Source organism: Lycium barbarum, chromosome 9, assembly GCF_019175385.1.
Source record: "Lycium barbarum isolate Lr01 chromosome 9, ASM1917538v2, whole genome shotgun sequence".
Lineage (NCBI taxonomy): Eukaryota > Viridiplantae > Streptophyta > Magnoliopsida > Solanales > Solanaceae > Lycium > Lycium barbarum.
The window spans coordinates 32,437,241-32,458,555 of record NC_083345.1 but is presented as its reverse complement, the minus strand read 5'-3'; the positions used below and the strand labels follow the sequence as shown (position 1 = coordinate 32,458,555).

At 31.1% G+C, this 21,315-nt stretch overlaps 2 protein-coding genes and 1 non-coding gene across 6 annotated transcripts; 2 read left to right on the top strand and 1 right to left on the bottom strand.

Moving 5' to 3' along the window:
- The first annotated feature begins 308 nt into the window (after positions 1–308).
- Positions 309–415, top strand: LOC132612496 (small nucleolar RNA Z107/R87). The gene has a single exon (XR_009571851.1). It is a non-coding gene; the product is annotated as a small nucleolar RNA Z107/R87 (small nucleolar RNA).
- Positions 416–13,883: 13,468 nt separating this feature from the next.
- Positions 13,884–18,584, top strand: LOC132611107 (uncharacterized). 4 transcript variants are annotated; one of them, XM_060325516.1, is made up of 4 exons: positions 13,884–14,086; positions 14,499–15,498; positions 15,943–17,798; positions 17,879–18,584. In XM_060325516.1, exons 2-3 carry the CDS (start codon positions 15,076–15,078, stop codon positions 16,171–16,173), a joined length of 654 nt encoding a protein of 217 aa, XP_060181499.1. In that variant the 5' UTR covers positions 13,884–14,086; positions 14,499–15,075; the 3' UTR covers positions 16,174–17,798; positions 17,879–18,584. The 4 variants fall into 4 exon arrangements, with proteins under 4 accessions (XP_060181499.1, XP_060181500.1, XP_060181498.1 ...); XM_060325517.1 differs by having other exon boundaries at positions 13,884–15,498; positions 15,943–16,418; positions 17,361–17,798; XM_060325515.1 differs by having other exon boundaries at positions 13,884–15,498.
- A 581-nt stretch (positions 18,585–19,165) lies between these two features.
- LOC132610091 (uncharacterized) lies at positions 19,166–20,354 on the bottom strand. Its single transcript, XM_060324350.1, has 2 exons — positions 19,891–20,354; positions 19,166–19,816 (listed from the first exon to the last, which is right to left on the bottom strand). The coding sequence occupies exons 1-2, from the start codon at positions 20,017–20,019 to the stop codon at positions 19,373–19,375; spliced, it is 573 nt and encodes a 190-aa protein (XP_060180333.1). The 5' UTR covers positions 20,020–20,354; the 3' UTR covers positions 19,166–19,372.
- Positions 20,355–21,315: the final 961 nt, after the last annotated feature.

Here is a 21,315-nt window from a genome sequence, read left to right as displayed (position 1 = left end):
TCATGAATTTACTGCACTTTGTTCATGAAAAATATGAAGCTGCAGTGGTGGTTTAGTACAGAAACAGCTGTGGTGCATAACAGCTCTTATGAAAAGTACTACTCTATATAACTAAATTAATGAGTATGTGATTAATAATTATTTCTAATAGTAAAACGTTTGTGTTCGGATCATCCAAAAATATACACATTGAGGGGTGTTAATTTGCTATGAGAATTTCTAAGCTCCATTGCAATTTTTGAACATTTTTCTTTGGATTTTATATTTTTCCGATTATATATTTTGCCCCAATTTATTTGTGAAAGAAGAGTTACGATGATGACTACATAATATTCAAGCTCAACAGACCGGATTGCAGGCTTCTCTATTTTTAGAGTTTTCCTTGCGTGTCGATTACCCGCTGATCTGAGTAACTCTTCTTTGAAAAACTTTCAACATATATTTTTTTACAAAGAATGTGTTCTAAATTGTTTCTTTGTAATTGGTATTACACTGTGGACAACTAAGCTCCCTCTTCTGATATTGTTGAGGAAGTTGCTAGCAGGATTGATTGAACCATTAAAACAATTTATCATTGCTGGATCATTTTTCACTTATTTAACTTGAGAATGAGAATATGACAAAATGGTTTCTTATACTCTCTGCACCAAATGTGGCGCTTTTCACTTCCTTTTATCATTATTTCAAGATGTGTTTTTTTTATATAGTTTCTAAATATATAAATTTTAATGTTAAAATATCGAGTTAATTTAATTTAATTTATTTTTATAGTTTAGTCAAATTCAGACTCTTTAATTATGCATGAACGTTTTATAGTTTAAAATTTGACTAAAATATTACATTTAAAATTAGACATCGCAGCGTTTGCAGTCTTATAAATTTCTATACAGTTGTCTAACGTGTTGTCATAAAAAGTACTTAAATGTCAGGATCTAACAAAGTATACAAGAAAAATAAAAAAGTGAATCATTACTAAACGAAGTCTATCGACGAAAATTTCGTCAAAAAACGGGTCATTTTGTGGTCTCACCTTTTCTTACTTTTCTATTATAGACTAGATGGCATTACGGTTGAACATTTCGGATTATAGTATATATATATATATATATATATATTATGTTTAAAATATGATTAATATAACATTATATTTTGTGTTCCGTATTTATAAATTTTATTTTATTCGTGTTTGCTACGAAAATTTATTAATACTCTTTAAAAGAGAGACTTGTTTAAAAAGAAATTATTTTTTTCTCTTTGAGATAAAATAATAGCAATATTTAAGCATCAGTTGATACTTTCAATTTTAATTTGATTAATTTAATGGTGTAAACTACTTATTATTTTTTTATCAAATTAATTTTACATGTTTAAAATGAAACAAAGTAGAAATTGATTGAGCCCACAATTTAGTACGGGGGCTCACAGTAGAAATTGATGGACTCTTTGTTTTAGTATGTTTTAGTATGGGGTCAATATATATGGGACCTATATTTTATTTTTTTACAATTTTTTATGGGCTTATTTAATATGAGGCTCATTTTATATATATATATATATATATATATATATATATATATATATATATATATATATATACTATGTTCAAAACATAATTGATATAACATTATAATTTGTGTTCCGTATCTAAAATTTTATTATATTAGTGTTTGCTAAGAAAACAAAGTCTGCACTTTTTTTTGATTGTTTAATATGAGGCTTATAATTTTTTTTTTACAATTTTTTAATACTGGATGTTATTGAATATGAGCCCATAATTTTTTTATTTTTATTTTATAATTTTTTTTAGGGCCTGTTTAATATGGGGCCCAAAAATATGAGATTCACTTTTTTTTTAACATTGCTTGATTCACTTTTTTTTAACATTGTTTGATTTTGTTAATATGGGGTTTACTTGTTAATATGTGCTATGCATGTGACCTTAATTTTGGATATATATCAATGTAGCTCTAAAGAATTAGAAAAAAATCACAACTCACTTAGAGCAATAATAATACTCTCAGCCGAACCCTTTGAGAAGAAAAAAAAAATCCCCAAGCCTTCGGTAGACAAAAATCAAGTTAATGGGAATTTTAAGCCTAAGAATCTCAAATTGGTAACTTTGACCATTTGCAGATTTCGGACGAAACGAGATTTGATTTTAAGGAGAGCATAAGACGCCTAAGGAGAGCATAAGACGTCTTCGTTTGGCATGTCTTAGTATGTTAGGTGAATATTGGAACCTCCGGAGCAATTCTGCTCCTCGAAACCCGATTCACAAAAAGGTTACTATTCATTCAATTCAATTGAAGCCTAAAGACTCTATTTTGGCTAGAATGCAACCAAATGTCCGAAACCTATCGAAATGTGATCGGGTCACTTGGAAATGATTATGTATAACCTTTTGGCCTCTAACTGTTCGTAAATTATGTTCGCCACCTCAATTTGACTCGAGGTGGGCCCGCTAACCCCGAGACGCCCTATTTGTCCTATTGGGCTCTCCTATTGGACAAAGTTTGATTTGAAATCTTCGGTTTTGGAACTTCCTCCTATGAAATATGTTTTGATTATTATGATATGTTAAATTACGTTTTGTGCCATACGCACTACTTTGGAAACTTTTTGTGAAGTAAACCTTCGTATTAGCTAAGTATTCGTTCATTTTGGATTATAAAATGACTTATGAAATCATTATGTTATGAAAGGCTATTTTGAAATATGATTTGCATTTGTTTGCTCACGACTCCGCTCGTGCCTAACTATGATTTCGTTCACCGGTTCCCGGGCCGGTTATGATTCGTGCGCCCTATGATAATTCGGTCGTATGCTGTGTTACGGTTCCCGAGGCCTCGCCATAGGGCCGGGTTCCGTTTGGAGTTATGCTGTGATATGGCTAGTGATGCGATACGCTCACTTATGTTTCTGTTCAGGGATGTACGGAGATTCGAAACCTTCTGCTGTTATGCTGTGTTTGGCGCCAGCGTCGGAGTGGCGACCACGTTCTTGAGCTTTGCATGATTTCGATTGCATTATGTATATGATTTTGATACGGATTTTGACATACTGATTTGTACTCCCTTTGATATCCGGTTTGCTTTCAGTTTTGGCCCATATTTCTGTACTCCGTGCTTTACATACTCAGTACATATTTCGTACTGACCTCCTTTCTTCGGGGGCTGCGTTTCATGCCCGCAGGTACAAATATTGGTGATCCTCCACTGTAGGCTTCACTCTCTGCTATTTCCGAGTACTCCTTCTTGACTCGGAGTCCACTTTTGGTATAGACTTCTTTTGCTATGTATATATCCTGTACATTTGACTATTTGGGTACGGCGGGGCCCTGTCTCGCCATATGTCTTTGTTTTGTATTCGTAGAGACCTGTAGTCATATATGTGGGGCGAGGGTCCTATATATGTTTGTTCGATTTTGTTTTCTGGTCTTAAAGCGGTCCGTTTGTTATGATGGCCCTTATGCTTATATTTGCACTTGTGACCGGCGATGTCTATTCCGCCGCTCCCTTCGGATTCGATATGATATTTTGATATGTGCGACCGCTTAAGACATATTTTGATATAAATTATGTTTGATATGACTTTTATGAAATTTTGAAATAAGTTTGGATGCGGTAAATGAATGTGCGATTTGGTCTGGGTACCCAGGTAGGGTGCCAGTCGCAGCCCACGGGGCTGGGTCCTGACACATTTAATATTTTTTTATGACATTAATTTTTTTTCATATTTATTAAAGTAAGAATAAATATGAAAAAGTAATTAAATTTTATCTTATTTTACAACATAAATATTTTAAGTATATTTATTTTAGTAAATATAAAAAATAAATGACATGGCGGAATAATAAATACAACAGTTAATATTTAGATTAGATTTCAGGTTAATGTAACAAAAAAAAATTGTATGGTTTGGTTACTATGTTTTAAAGAAAAATAATAATATAGGGTTCATGTTTTTCGCTGTACAATAATTTAATTTGCTTTCACTAATGGGTTGATACACATTTTTTTTGATATTGCTTGTTTTTTTAATATGAAGTCTTGTCTTTTTTTTTTTACACGAGTTTGGAGATGGTCGGGCTTAATTTTTTGTCTTTTTTTTTATATTGCTTGATGTTTTTAGTATGGGGTTCACTTTATTTATTTTTTAAGGTATTGATGACGAAACATGGGTAAAATTCATGTTTCTATATTACTACTGTATAGAAGCATGGGTTTTACCCATGCTTCGTCATCAGTTACTTTAAAAAAAAATTATAAGGTGGGTTTCATACTAAAATCACCAAGCAATAAAAAAAAAAGTGGATCCATCTCCAAATTCATGTAAAAAAAATAAAAATGATAGACCTCATATTAAAAAAATCAAGTAATATAAAAAAAGTGGATCGTATAATTAAAAAGAAAGCAATGTTTAAAAAAATGTGCATTCCATATTAAAGAATCATACCCTCATTAAGTCAATAATGGTGGGTTCATTGTCACATATGTCTCAAATCATTAGCGAGACCAATGAAATTATTATACAATAAAAAATATGGACTTCATATTATTGTTTTTCTTCAAAACGTTAAGTAGTTAAGCCATACAATTTTCCTTTCTTTTCTTATATTAGCCTCAGATCTAATTAGATATTTAACTGTTGCATTTGCTATTTCGCAATGTCATTTATTTTTTATATTTATTAAAATAAATATATTTTAAATATTTATATTTTAAAATAAGATAGAATTTAATTACTTTTTCATTTTTATTCTTATTCTAATAAATGTAAAAATAGATTAATGCCGTAAAAAAATGTTAAATGAAGATCAAATAATAAATAAGGTAAATTAGTTAAATTCTAACTGACGTTTCCTTAAAAACTTGTTCAAAAGATAACATGACAAGTAAAATGAGCTAAACTAAGAATATTTACCAAAAAGTAAAAGATAAGAGTTTTTCGTTTAAATAGAAAATTAAATTTCTACTTTATTTTATTTTAAACATGTAAAATTAATTTAATAATTTGAATTAGAATTATCAAAATTTGATAAAAAAAATAATAATTATTGTTTAGGTCTAATTTACATACATTAATAATCAAATATTTTACACCTTTAAATTAATCGAATTAAAATTCAAAGTATCAACTGATGCTTAAATATTACTATTGTTTTATCTCAAAGAGAGAAAAATATTTTCCTTTTAAACAAGTCTTCTGTTTTAAAAAGTATTAATAAATTTTTGTATATCTCACGTAGACATATATGTCATAGTACTTAATATTTATTCCTTTCTCATGTATAGACTCATGCACTTCAAATTTAGTTCTCCGGCATATTAATTTCCTCCGTGTACTTTTACTTGTTTACTTTTGACTTTTCGTGTTCTAGCTGAATATTTATTCTCTTCTCATGTATAGACATATGCAGTTCAATTTTTATTCTCCTACACATTTATTTTCTTCGTGCACTTTAATTTGTTCACTTTTGACTTTTCACATTCTTTAAGAATTAATAAATTCCATGTGAATATATGCCATAGTACTGAATATTTATTCTCGTCTCATGTATACACTTGTGCACTTCAATTTTAATTCTCCGACACATTTATTTCTTCCGTGCACTTTTACTTGTTCACTTTTGACTTTTCACGTTTTTGCTGAATATTTATTTTTTTCTCATGTATATATGTATGCACTTTAATTTTAATTATCCGACACATATTTATTTTTTTCGTGCACTTTTACTTGTTCACTTTTGACTTTTCACGTTATTTAAGAATTAATAAATGAAGTACTCTTTTCGTTCCATATTTTTTTGGTCATATTACTTTATTTTTCACATTCTTTAAGAATTAATAAATGAAGTATTCTTTTCGTCCCATATTATTTGGCCACATTATTATACTTGACTTTTCACGTTTCTTAAGAATTAATAAAATGAAGTACTCCATTCGTCTATATTATTTGACCACATTACTAAAAATATATGTCTATTTTTCAATTCTATATTTTTCTTCTTTTCTATTTGTAATTTATCTAAGTGTGAAGAGAGGACTAACACAACAACATAAATTTATACCACAAGCTGTATAAATTGTACATTTTAACCAACTACTTTTTTATTCCGCGTGGTCATATGTCATAATACTGAATATTTATCTCTTCTCATGTATACATGTATGCACTTCAAATTTAATTCTCCGACACATTTATTTTTTTCGTGCACTTATACTTGTTGACTTTTGACTTTTAAGAATTAATAAATGTAGTACTCCCTCCATTCCATATTACTTGGTCACATTACTAAACTACTTTTTTACTGAATAGTTATTATCTGCTCATGTATACAAGTATGCACTTCAATTTTAATTGTTCGACACATATTTATTTCGTCCGTGCACTTTTACTTGTTCATAAATGAAGTACTCAACATTACTAAAAATATATGTCCAAATTATTTGTTCATTTACAGAACCAAGATAAAATTAATTAAATATTTCATTTCTTATCCTCTCCGTCCCATATTACTAGGCCACATTACTAAAAATATATGTCCAAATTACTTGTTCATTTACAAAATCAAAATAAAATTAATTAAACCTTTCCCATCTTACCCTTAGTAATAAATGTTCTTGAAAATAGTCAATTTTGATTAGAATGTATTTATTGGAGAGAGAAAGGGGTAAGATAGTAAAATATATCTTTTACTTCTGATTTCTTAAGGAGCGTGCAAAAGGGAAAGTGACAAGTAATATGAGACAGAGAAAGTATATATTTTACTGTAATATTCATATTTATTTGTGTAACTCTCAATAGCCTTCGAAAATAATTTAAAAATGAGTAATTAAAGGGTAAAATTAATAATAAGAACACACAAATATTCACTCAACACACAAATATTCACTCATTAATTCCATGGAAATTAATGGCCAGTCCCTTCTGCATGATTCTCCGCGCTCTTCTTGTGCTGCTTAGCTTAATGATCCCCATGATAAATAAAGGAATACAAGAAAAAAGATAATATGTATATAAATATGTACGCCTATAATATATGCGTAGTCGTTATCTTTATACACAATCAATATAATTGAAGTTTCATACTAATTAATAATTACCATTAGTTTCTTTCTCTTGATCTGTTAACGTGGATAAGTAAAAGTAAACAACGGGAGTGATTTTTATCCTCGTTTTTCTTCTTTGTCAATAGTTCAAATGTGAAGAGAGGACGAACAATAGCAATGAAAATTTGTACCAAAAGTTATTTTAATTCTTCTACACATAACTTGTTCACTTTTGACTTTTCATGTTCTTTGAAAATTAATAAATAAAGTATATATTTTATCATAATATCCATATTTATTGGTGTATAGTCTTGATAGCCTCAGAAAATGATTTGAAAATGAATAATTAATGTGAAGGGTAAAATAAGAACAAGATTTTTTTTCTTGATATGTTAACGTCGACAATTAAAAGTGAAGGGAGAGAGTGACTTTTATATCTGTTTTCCTTCATTGTCAATACTTTACTTGTTTACTCTCATTTGCAGTCTCTCATTGTTGTTTCTTTACATTTATAAAATGTATTACTTTATATTTTCATTTCATAATTAAAATTTGGTGATTAATGATATAACATATATCTTCCTAATTTTGATTTCTTTGTAACAATTTGTTTTATCTATAATTGTTAATATAAAAAATTATAATATATTTTTTTAATTAATTTAATAAAAATATTTTATTAGTTTTGCTTTTAAAAAATTCAATATATACAACAATGGTTCTTATGTTTGGATTTGAATAGTTACTTAATTGAAATGGATATCAACTTGTCGGTATACATATAAAATATTAAAGAATTTAAAAGAAAAAATTTAGAATCAAAATATTATTTTTTCCTCATATTTTTACTAATTTTCTTTTACATCGATGAACAACTTTTATTGTCATGATAATGAGAAAAAAAGTCCGACTCTTTCCATCTCAAAGACTTAATTGCATCAACTCCATTTTTTAATTATAACTAAAGTGATGGTACATAAAATACATTTTGTATATGTTGCTATATAACAATTAGAATGTTTTTAAAAGTTATTTTCAAAATACAAATCTTAAAGACTGGATAATTAAAGTAAATAGACATGTTTAGCCCGTGCATCGCCCGGGCATGTATTGCTAGTAATATCTAGGTAGCCCTTTAAACTTACGAGCCGTTTGGACATGGTTTGAAATCATATTTGGACATGTAATTTGGATATCTTAAGTTGTATCTTCTCTTGTAGATAAAAACTTCACAAGTTGTGAAAACTATCAAAATATTTTCAATTCTTATACAATCTTACTAAACGAGCAAGTCATAGTTCATAACAAAATTAATACGTTACTAGAAGATTTAAAAAAAAAAATACAACATCAATTGGTTAAATTTTAATTCAATAAAAACGAAAATTTAACATGAATATTAATGAGGTTGGTAGGCATAAATAAAAATTGTTAGACATAAATAAAGATTAGCGAAAGCTAATGAGGTTGGTAAATGATTGGTGAGAGTAATTGTTAAAAATATCTATCAACTTATGAGTTTCTTTTTACAAAATATAAATTTATGAGTCAAATTTTATATTTAATTTTTTTTTGAAATCATGATTTAAAACTCCAAATCGCATGTCCAAATGCTTACTTAGGCATATTTTGTAAGATACACATAGCTTCTTCTTGATTCCTTTTTCTCTCCCAATACAGAGACAATCCAACACAATAATGGTTCTCTTTTTCATGGATCAATTTTCTCGCAAAGGTGAAGACCAAATTTTTATCCGATTTTTTGCAATTGGGTTTGCATCGGAAAAGTTACTTCGCAGGTGAATGACTTGTTTAATGCAAAAATTCAAATTTAGAAAAGTAAAATTAATCAAGAATAGAGCTAAAAATTAAGACAAGAAAAAGACACCATAATTATGAAGTGAAGAAGGCTTCTTAATTTGAGAAATGGATTAATGGTCTAGGGGATGGGAAAATGGAGGGGATGATCTTGAGGTAGGTGGGGGTGGGGTTGTAATTCTTTTTTCTTATTGTACCTATTTTATTTTTTAGTTATACTAATAGAAAAATTAAATTAAGCGTGTCATTTTATAATTAGTCTATTATACGTAGCAAGCATGTTTCACACACTTGATCTTATATATAAGGTGTTGAAAAGACGCTTTTGTCAAGTTTAAGTGTCTATCTGGTTACTAACTAAGTTTGAGTGTCTATCTTACCTAACATGTCAAATTGAAGGGGCTACCTAGGTATTTAGGTCTTTAAAACTTAAACAACTCAAATTCATGCTTCAATACAATCATTTTGCGCCGCTATTACCTTTTTGATCATATCTATAAAAGTTATGCGGAAACACTTTTTCATGGTATAAAATGAAGTTCAATTCCTGGTGGATTACTAAAAGTCTTTCCTCGCCATAATCACGGCGGATCATCAACATCTAATATGAAAATTTTGGTGAATCACCAGAAATTCTAATGGATGAGCTTACCATTAATTCTAGGCTCCAAGCAAATCACCAGAATTTTAGTATATATAATATTAAAATAAATTATTCATAAATTTGGGCGGACCAATAAGAATGGATGGTCAAGATTGTAGTGAAAATTATATTGTAATTTTAAAATAAATTATTCACAAATTTTGGCGAATCACCAAAACATTTTGAGATTTTTTACCAAAATGCTTTTGCTTCGTAATTGATTCATATTTTTGTCAAAATTAACTCCAGTTATGATATCAAATATTCAAATATCAATCTCCCAACAACTTTTAATGGCTAGATTCAGTTCAAACCTTCATAAATAATAGATGTACCTTTTTTTAAGAAAAATAATCAATTAAGTTCAATCAAAATAGGCAATAGTTTTTTTTTAAGTAGCTTCAACCAAATCAATCCTAATTAATCACAAATAAATAATAGGTCTTCATTTGTCTACAACATATATAAAAAAGTTTGAAAAGGAGGAAGAAGCAGGAGGAGGAACACAAATTCTGACGAATATTTATATTTTCTGCAATTATTTTAATGAAAAAAATTTAAACGCCAACCTTTAAAAAGGATATTGGTGAAATTTCTTGATTTAATTAATTGTAAGATTTGATTTTATCATCAATGCCGGATATTGGTGAAATTTCTTGATTTAATTAATTGTAAGATTTGATTTTATCATCAATGCCGGATATTGGTGAAATTTCATGACTTAAGAAGGTGTAAGGCTTGTTAGTATGTTTTTTGGGCCGATGGCTGGAAGCCCACTGTAATATTTGGATTCATTTTTTTTTTGTGCGGATTGACCTTCAAAGGCATTGGTATTTAATATTTGTTGCTCAAATTGATGGTCTTTAATTTTTGGCCTTTGATAATACCCCGAGATTCTGAGTTCGTATTCCAGCTCAGGAAAAAATAAAAAAGAAGGAATTTCGAGGCTTTGATTCGCTTTGCAGAGTTGCAAAACTCTGCTTGAGGCCTAACTTTGGCCCGAATAGTCCTAACGTTGCTACGAAATTCTGCCTTGCGATTTTTTTTTGATTGAGCCAGGGTTCGAATCCCAAACCTCATGGTATTAGGTGAAGGACAAAAATTTAAAGACCGCCAATTTGAGGGACAGAAATTAAAGACCAGTGCCTTTGGAGGGTAATCGTGCAGATGACCCTTCTCTATTGGGAAAAGGACTCACAGTGACCATCAAAAATTTGTTTGGCTCACGTTTGGGCTTAAAATCTCGAGTTGGCTATTCGGTCCAAAGTATTGCCAGGCGCTAGCCCAGCAACCCATTCACTACAAAATAATCAGACTTTTTGTGGCGACTTTTATCGAAAAGTCATCACTAAAAGGTTCACTACAAAAAGAACAGGACTATTAGTCACCACAAAAGATTGGAAAGTCGCCACTAAAGATCGACGAAAAAAATTCATATTGTTCTTGAAATAAATATCGCAAAACATGTATAATATGTGTATAATTAATAAGTATACGTTAATTGAGTCTTTAAGAAATATCCCAAAATATGTATAATATGTGTATAATTAGTAAATATAGATTAATTATATATTTATTAAACAGAAATTATACACCAATGATACATTTTCTAATTATATGTTGATTATACATTTATTATACACAAATTATACAACAATGATATATTTTCTATTACAGTTTATATACGTATGATATTTTTTTCAATACATATAAGTAGTGATACATATTTTATACAATAATGATATAGTTTCTATACATATGATACATTTTCTGTACATATACAATAGTGATACATATACAACAATGATACAGTTTTTGAACAATGCTGGAATTAGTTGAAAAATGGCTTGAAAATGGAATTATTTTGAAAAGGATTCTTGGGCCATCGGGTGTCAATAGTTTCACTCGGATGGCCATTTGTGTCCTTTTCCCTTGATTATGGGGAGATTTGCATAAATAATACTTTTTAGTGATATAGTTTAAAATTTTATCCTGTTAAATATTTAGTTAGAAGAATGGTCTCCATACCAAAAATTGAAAGCACACTCAACGATTATCAAGATGACTATGGTGATTTTTAAAATTCTGGCGGTTGCCAGAATATTTTTTTGTTGATATTAGCCCGGACTTGCCTTAACAATAAATTATAATGATTCATCAGGATTTTTGGTCAAATCCTAGCGGACTGCTATAGTTTTTCTGCATTTGTGGCTGAAATCTTTGTCAAGATTTGTGTCCAAAATCTCGGGAGCACCATAACATAGTGTGCAAAAATTCATCAACATGTTTTTGTTTCAGAATTGATCCAAACTAGCTCCAAATGACTTCAGATTTGATATACAAATTTCAAATAGCTATATCAACAATTTTCAATAGTTATTAGTTTCAACCAAAACCTTAAAAATTATGACCCGCTTTGTGTTCTTCTAAAAGTAACGTTCTCAATTTTCTCCGATCAAACCAATCCAAACTATTAATGATATACAACATAGGCTTAATAAAACATTAAACACTCAAATTCAATAACAAATAAGCAATGAAAGGAGAAAAAATGAGAAGAAGAAGGGAAAACCAGGACAAAGTAGAGTAGAAATTCTAGCAATTTTTCTTAATAGGGTTAAAGGCTCAGTACCGGTCCTTAAAGAAGTTATCCCATATAAATTCTTGATTAATTTATTTGGGTTTCAAGAATTGTGAAGGCGATTCAAACGATCAAAAGAATAGTTGTGAATTGTATTATGAACGAGTTCGAGTTCTCAATAGTATTCTATCACTGTTATTAGTGTTGGAAATTCGGGGAAGAGATGATGCTCTCAATCACTCAAATTCTCTCTTGAAGACAAGCAAGGCAATGTTTCTTTTTTATTTTACTAAACTTGGCTTACTCAATTAATCATTCTCTTTGAACATAAGTGGGAAAATAAACTCCCACCAACTTAACTTTACTACTGTATATATAAGCGCTTATACGAAAATTTTGTCGTCCCCACATTCCACAGGACCCATAGCGGTAATAAGTTGCATACGTGGCTGTTGCCTTGCTTTATTCCTTTGCAGATTTTTACTTTAGCAAATTCTTCCTTTTGCATACGTGGCATTTGTAATTGGTCTTTTTTTCTCCTTATTAAATAATTTTATACTCCATCTCAAAAATATTTTTTTATCTAATTTTTAAATATATAAATATTAAAATATTAAATTAATCTAATTCAATTTAGCTCCGAAGACTAATTAAATTGTCTTTCGAGAAAATGAAACGTGACAAATATTTTAGCACGGATGGTGTCTATTATTTCCGTATACGTTCTCGTAAAATTTATACAACTTAGGAGCCAAGTTTTGTTTTATAACCAGAGCATTTATTAGGTCTTACTATATTGTTTATTAAACCTCCAATATTTTACTTCTTTAGTGAGCTCAAATGTGCTTGTAAATATCTGCGCTAAAATTAGTTTCATGTATAGTTTTAAAATCTTTTACTTTATCAATGTATTTTAATTATTATTTATTAATATTCTTGTAAGATCATTAGGTTTATTTGTGTAAAAACTCGAAACTAAGGTTAAAACTATTGTACTATAAAATTTGGAGTTATAAAATTTGCTACCTTAGATGATTCTAGAAGATGAAAACATGAGCTTGTCTTATACAGTTGAAAATAGAATACATTATTAAATTTTTTAAGTGAATTTAAGATGAACACAAAATGAGTTTGAAGAATGACGGAGTTAGCGTGTCAGTTACGTGTTTGGTCGGATTCGGTAGCGCTTTGATTCAAATTCGGTATTTGTCTTAAATGTTCATTGAGTATGCATATATTATTAATTTAGGTTAAAAAAAATTAGGATTCAGAACTCATAAACTTAAAATTCTGACTCCGCATCTGATTCGAAGTAAATAATTTCATCAAAATGAAAGTTAAGATATAAAGGGTGAAATGAAAATTTTGCTTTATATATTGAGAATATCATTGTTTGAAATTTAATTATTATACAGTAAAAAAGTGTAACATAAATTATATTTCTTTAATTAAAATATCTATTTTTATATTTTGAATCTGGGCTTAGCACGTGAAATTAATTACTACTATATATAAGGGAGGGAGGTGGATCTGGTCCAGTATTCTCCAATGCAGTACTTGATGTGGGACACAGGTACAGAAAAGTTTTAATGGTTACGATTCAGTTTGTAATGATTATTATTAAGGGAAAAGGGACAAATACACCCTTGAACTTTGCAAAAATATCTAGATATACCCCTCATTAAAAGTTTGGCTCACCTATACTGCTACCGTCCAAGTTTTGACACAAATATACCCTCATGAACGTTAAGTGTGTGACTGGATTTTATAAAATCATTTTTTTAAAATCTCCACATCTACTCATTGTACCAGACCCCTCCCTACCTGACCCACCCCTTCCCCTTTTAACCCATCAACTAAGCCCTAATCGTATAACTCCACCATTCCAAAAAATTAACTTTCTAGCGCCGCTAGGGTTTCGTCGGTGGAGATCTTCAATTTCAAGTACAAGTTTTATCATTTTCTATGCTACATACCGATTTATCAGTCAAGGTAAGTCTATATCTTCATTTATTTACGCTTTTTAGATACGTTAGGATTATGTGGGGATTTTGTTATGTATGCCAAAATCGAATGAAATATGTTGTTTAATGTTAAATATTTAGCTTTTTTATGCCTTTGTATGGTTTTTATGGGTTGTATATGTGTGGTCCCGTGATGTTGGTAGTCTTTCAGGGTTTGGTTGTGTCTGCCATAAATGAATGAAGTCCATTATTTAATGTTAAAGATTATGCTCTTTATACCTTTGTAGGGTCTGTTCTTTCCCTTGTTTTTGGGTGGTCCTGATATGATGTTAGCATTTTAGGGTGTTGTTTATTCCATTTGTGTAGCTTTCAATGCGTTTGTTCTGATGTGGTCCCTCTATTTTTTGTGTATTTACTTTTTCCTTTATGTTAATTTGAAGGATGATTGATGATGTTGATATTGTGTTCAATTATGGGGGTAGTTGGGTCTTTTCATTTGAGTTGGTATACATTAAAAAACTGGTGCACTTGTGGCTTTCTTTTGACCCTGATTTGCTGAGTCATAAGGATGTATGTGATGAGTTTACTTCCAGGCTAGGGTGTTTCTTAAGTTAAACAATTGCTAGTGATTGGGCCCTCTGGAAAGTATTATATAGTTGATGGGGATGATGGTATTAGGTCCATCCTCAGCCTAGTGTGTGAGGAATATAAAGTCATCAACTTCTTTGCTGTGTTAGAGGGTGAAGAGACAGTCTTTGCTCAACATGTCACCCACCATACTAAAACTTACCTTGTAGATGTGGGGGTTGGTACAGACTGTGAACATAGTCTTGGTTCTGTTGATGAATGGGATCTCTCTGAGGATGAGGAGTATGATTTTGAGGCACTAGAGGCTATTAACAAGGAAAGGGTAAGGGTCAAAATAACCCCAAGTACAAGGTCAAAGACATGAGAGGAGAGCTTGAAACTGGTTTAAAATTGAATGTGTCCTAATCCAAATTGAAAAGGGCTAAGTATATGATTCTTGAGAAGTTGGAGGGTAGTTTTATAGATGACTACAACAAGCTTGAGGCCTATGGGCAAGAGCTTAGACAGTCTAATCCCGAAAGTGATGTAGTGATAAATATCTCCAAAGATGCTCTAGAAGAAGAAAAAAGGAAATTCTTAAGGATGTACTTGTGCTTTAATGCTTTGAAGAAACGCTGGAAATCTGGATTGAGGCCACTAATTGGCCTTGATGGTACATTCTTGAAAGGTAGAGTTAAGGGCATCTTGTTGGTTGCACTTGGACAAGATTCTATGAATCGTTTCTTTCCATTAGCTTGGGCAATAGTGGACAAAGAAACCAGCAGGACATGGAGCTGGTTTTGTGAGCTACTGAAGAGGTCTTTGGACCTTAAAGAAGGTATTGGGATCACATTCATTTCAGCTATGCAAAAGGTATGCTTCTTTGTTTTTGAATTTCAAATTCTAGTTTTATTTTCAGATTCTGATTTTATTTTCAGATTTTGATCAGTAGTTCAGATTTAGATTTTATTTTTAGATTCAGATTCAGATTTTATTTTTAGATTCTGATTTTATTTTCAAATTCAGATTTTATTTTCAGATTCAGATTTTATTTTCAGATTCTAATATTATTTTTAGATTTAGATTTTGATTAGCAGTTCAGATTCTGATTTTATTTTCAGATTCAAATTCTGATTTTTTTCAGTAGTTTTTTATTTTATTTTATTCACAGTTTAGATTCTGATTTTATTTTCAGATTCAAATTCTGATTTTTTTTCAGTAGTTTTTGATTTTATTCACAGTTCTTATTCTGATTTTATTTTCAGATTTTGATTTTATTTTCAAATTGTGATTTTGTTTGTTCTTTCACTGTTACAGGGATTGGTAGATGCTGTTGACAAGATTCTCCCTGAAGCTAATCACAGGTTCTGTGTAAGGCATATTGAGAGTAATTGGTGCAAAAAATGGAGGAATGGTCAAATGAGGAAACTTATGTGGTGGTGTGCATGGAGTACATATGATGAAGAGTTCAAGGACCAGTTGAAGAAGTTGGGAAATTTATTAGAAAAGGCTACAAGGGACTTGGTGAAATATCCACCAAGGGCATAGTGCAGGGCTTATTTGGACACTCAATGTAAGAACATGATGGTTGATAACAACTTCACTGAGTCATTCAATTCCTGGATCCTTGAGGCTAGACAAAAGCCAATAATCAAGATGTTAGAGGACTTAAGAGTTAAAGTGATGGAGATGCTATGGGTTAAGGGAAACAACTTAAGGACTTGGACTACTGATGTTAGTCCAGCTTGCATGAAGCTATACAGTGACTTCAGGGCTATATCATATAGTTGTAGGTAGGGGTGTACATGGACCGGGTTGGTTCGGATTTTTTAAACACCAAACCAAACCAATTGCGTCGGGTTTTAAAATTTATACACCAAACCAAACCAATAAAATTCGGGTTTTTCAACCTCGGGTTTTCTCGGGTTGTTCAATTTTCTCGGATTTTTCGGTTTTGTTTTTCGGAATAGTCTTGATACAAAACATATAACTTTTACTTTAAAGATTTCTTTAGTCCTAGTAAGATACAATTATATAATTAAGGTGTTTCTTAAGAAAATAACACAAAATATGAGAAGAGTGATGACATTGTATTAAAATATTCAACAAAAGCTAATATAATCGGTTAAAATAAATATTGATAATTAACAAGTCATAAAAGAAAATGACCATAATCTAAAAATACTAAGTCATGCTAAAATAAGTATTAATTATATGACAAAGAAAAAAAACTTAAGTTATTTATTTTTACTCTATAAATCAATTATGCAAAACTAAAGAATAGATATCCAACATTATTATCATTTCTAGTGATAAATTGAATTTCTTTTGTTAGGATTAGTGCTGAGTTGGTTTTGGTTTGGACTTTATTTGAGTTACTAACATCCATAGGATATAAAACTTATTGACATTCAAAATTCTAAGTTCAAGCTTGAATGATATGATAATAGATAAAAAATTACGAAAAAATTTAAGAAATATTTATAAATTACTTTACAAATAAATATTTTTATGTATAAAATATTTTAAAAATTGAATACATGTAATGTCGGGTTGGTTTGGTTCGGTTTGACTTCTTTTAGTTAAAACCAAACCAAATCAATTATGGTCGGGTTTTTTTTTCCAACACCAAACCAAGTCAAACCAAACCACTAGTCGGGTTTTTTTTTTCGGTTTGACTCGGTTTATCGGTTTGGTGCGGTTTGTCGGTTTACTTTGTACACCCCTAGTTGTAGGGTGGAATTCAATGGAGATTGGGGGTATGAAGTGTCTGAAGGTGAAGATAGACACACTGTCAATCTGGAGCAAAAAAAATGCACCTGCAAACTTTGGGATTTATCAGGTATTCCTTGCCCTCACTATCAAAGCATTGATGCACAAGAAGTTGGATCCTGTGACTGAAATCCATTGGTGGTATAGTAAGGAGTCTTACATGCTAACTTACAAACACAAGATGCAACCTGTAAGAGGTCAAAGCTTCTGGAAAGTTGAAGCTTCACATGCAATGTTGCCTCCTGATTTGGTGAAACAAGTTGGTAGACTTAAAGAGGAGGAATAGGGAACTAGATGAGGCAAGAAAGAGGAAAGGTGAGTGGTCCTAATCTAGAAAGGGCACTCAAATGACATATGGTAACTGTGGTGAACCAAACCATAATGCAAGGGGTTATTACAGGGTAAACACTAAATTCTTTACTTTCAATTTTAGTTTTCAGTTTGTTTATTACTATAATTATTGACAACATTTTTTTTGTAGGACAAGTCTACTGGGAAGGGGTCAAACTCAAGGAAAGGAAAAAGGCCAATGAATGGCAACAATTCACAGTCAACATCAGTTAGGGATGCAGATGAGAATGAAACTGCTACACAACAGTCTGTCGTCCAAGCCGCAACACAAGAGTTTGAACCATATAGTCCTGATGTTGGCATTGAAGAAGACCCAGCCCTAAGGCCAATAGTTATTTATGAATCACAGTTAAAGAGTGAGAAGTTGAAGATGAGAAGTGTTCCATCTGGTACAAGACAAATCAAGTTTACAGGAGATCACACTGGTGTTTCAGTTCATACTAATCTTCCTTACTCTCCAGTCAAGACAACTTGGAATGGAAAAGAAACATGCTCTTCTGGACAATTGCAGATGGTTGCAAAAAACAAAAAAAAGGCTCAAAATGATGGGAGTTAAGGGCAGAGGAACCCCTGCACCTGATGATGACTTTCTGTGATTGTTCAGTATTTTCTATGTTAGTTTTTATCTTAATCCTCTGGTGGTTAATTACATTTGGTTGACAAACAATATGGTTTTAACCTTTTTTTGGTTGGTTAAGCACCAGATGATTAAGTATGGTGAAACTTTCATATGCCTTGGTTTAATGGCATTAATGACACCTTCTTTTGGTCGTGTTTATGTTAAGATGTATTATGGTTGTGCTACTGTTGAATGACAATGCTGTTTTAGTTGAAAAGATTGCTTTTTTAATGGTCTATTAGAATCCATTCAGTTGTAATGTCTAAGCTTTTGTGTTACAGGAACAACTGAATGGTCTCTTGTGTTTTGACAAAATTTTGAGCTGAAATGGTTATGTATTGTGTTGAATGTTTGTTACACTTAAATGGGTTATTTGTTATACTTAATGGGTTTTTGTATTTTTTGGAATTCTAGTGAAATCCACCTAAATAATAGTGTATGTTGATGTTAACTTTAGGCCCTTTAAAATGGCAGTGAATTCTTGGTTAACTCTTTTCTGGGTGTTTGTCAAATTTCCATCTTGTTGTGTTGGACTAAAGTGTTACTTGTATCAACAGTGTATGTTCTTTTGTGTTTTCTTGAATGTACACAGTTTGCGTAGTTGATCATTAGTTGAAAAAATGGAGTCTTTTTCTGTGTATGTGTGTGTATATCTTGACTGAAACAACAAAAATAGCAATGCAATACTTGGCTGCACTTGGAGGTGGTAGTGGAATAGAGGATGAGATTCTGAAAACAATCCCATCTGATTGTAGAAGCCTTTGGTAGTGCTAAAACTTTAAGAAATGACAACTCAAGTCGATTTGTAAGTAGTTTTCTTTTAACCGGAACTGGTCTTACAACTGCACTTTGACACAAACTACTTTGTTTCTAGTTTGTATATCGAAATGAAATGATGGAAGCAAATTGAACAACTAGAGTTACAACTGCATTCAAATTGACACAACTACTAACACAAACAACTACAATTTGACATAGTTTTTACAATTGCATTCAAAACTACTACTAACACAAACATATCCTTAACGATATTACAACTGCCACATTGAAATTGAAAAGGAAAACGATATCTATTTCATCACCCAAGATGTGATGAACCCAGCAAAACAGCACCACGACATAGCTATCACAATCCACAATTTCAGTACTTTTTTCCGTTGATTTTTTCTTCCCATCATGAACATCCGCCAAAGGCTTATTAACAACTTCATTGTCGACAACAATCTCTTCATTATTGACACCGAACTCCTCACCATTGGAGACACTAATTTCATCTTCTTCACCACATTTTTCTTCAATATCAGATGCCAAAAACTTTTCTAGATCAATCTCCAAAGCTTTCTTTTCACGTTTAAGACTATCATTTTCCTTCTTCAAATTGTGGATAAGATCACCAACTCTAGGGTGGAGCAGCTCATCAATCCATTTCCAAAAACCACATTTAAAACCCTGCATAAAAAATCAACATGAAATCAGCAATGGCAAAAAATTAGAAATTGATGGAATTGTGTAATGTAACATACATTAGGTCTAGCACACTTGTAAAAGTGTCTCCCAGCATTCACATGAGTGAAAGCCGTGAAAATCCTCGCTGCAATATCACAGTTACAATTCATCCTCGATCCATTAGACGCACTCGAATTTTGGCTCATTTTTTTTGAAAACTGAATTGTGGTCCCTGACAAGCACTTGAAAAGGAAATCAACGGGGGTAATTTTAGTTTGGTGGAGAAAGAAGAGAAGCTTGGCACTGGAAAGATAATTGTTTTTTGGAATGGTGGAGTTATACCATTAGGGCTTAGTCAATGGGTTAAAAGGGGAAGGAGTGGGTTGGGTTTACCAGATGGGTCGGGTAGGGAGAGGTCGGGTTTTAATTGCCATGTGGCAATTAAGAAAAAAAAAAGAAAATAATTTTATAAAATCCAGTCACACATTTAATGTCCATGAGGGTATATTTGTGTCAAAACTGGGACGGTAAGGGTATAGGTGAGCCAAAGTTTTAACGAGGGGTATATTTAGACATTTTTGCAAAGTTCAGGGGTATATTTGACACTTTTCCCTATTTTTATTTAAGTTTATAATTAAAAAAATAGACCCAACGATACCTGTTCATTCTCTGGTTTTTCTTCATTCTTATTTTACTCTCTCCAAAGTCTGTCTTCTTTCTTCTTCTAGCAGTTACAATTTCACAAAGGGCTTAAGTTTAAGAGAGTTAACCATCTTGATTTTACTTGGTAAAGAAGCACAAGCCATCAACCCGACATAATTATTATGGGAAAAAATAGTTCCTTCACCACCAGTGATCCAAAAACTCTATTAAAAATGATTTTCCAAAAGGAACTCTTCTTACCTTTACCAATGGCAATTTGGTAAGAAACCCAGCTCACAAAATCAAAGCTTTTGGGAAGTTTAGTAACTATCCTAATCTGAATCAATCTGCGCCCACTATTTTGCGGTGGCCTCCACCGCGATTTTCTTTGTTATCCTTATTAGTGACTTTTACGTTTTTCTTTCTTTTTAATTTGCAGATTAAATTTAAAAAAATTGAAGGAAACCTTTAAAAGATGAATCCGATCCCTTCATTTTTTCTAATACACGTCAAGTACTGCATTGGAGAATACTGGACCGAAACTTACTGGATCCGCTCCCGTAAGGGAGAATACCCAACTTTGTAGTCCTCACATGATTTTTTTTTTTTTTTTCAATTGAAGCTTTAATTACTTTCAAGTTCTCACATATTTTGGTAAATTTGGTAAATTTCAGTAACTATATGAGCTTTTTAAATGCTATAAGGAGTGATGATGTGCAAAAGGTGATAGTGACATTAAAAAAAAATCTGGTTATTCAATCAAATTTAATATTGATCCAAAAGTTTGTTGTCTTCCTTTATTTGAAAATGATTATTAGACTTGTTTCAAATTTTTTTCCTATGAACTTTATTTGAACAAG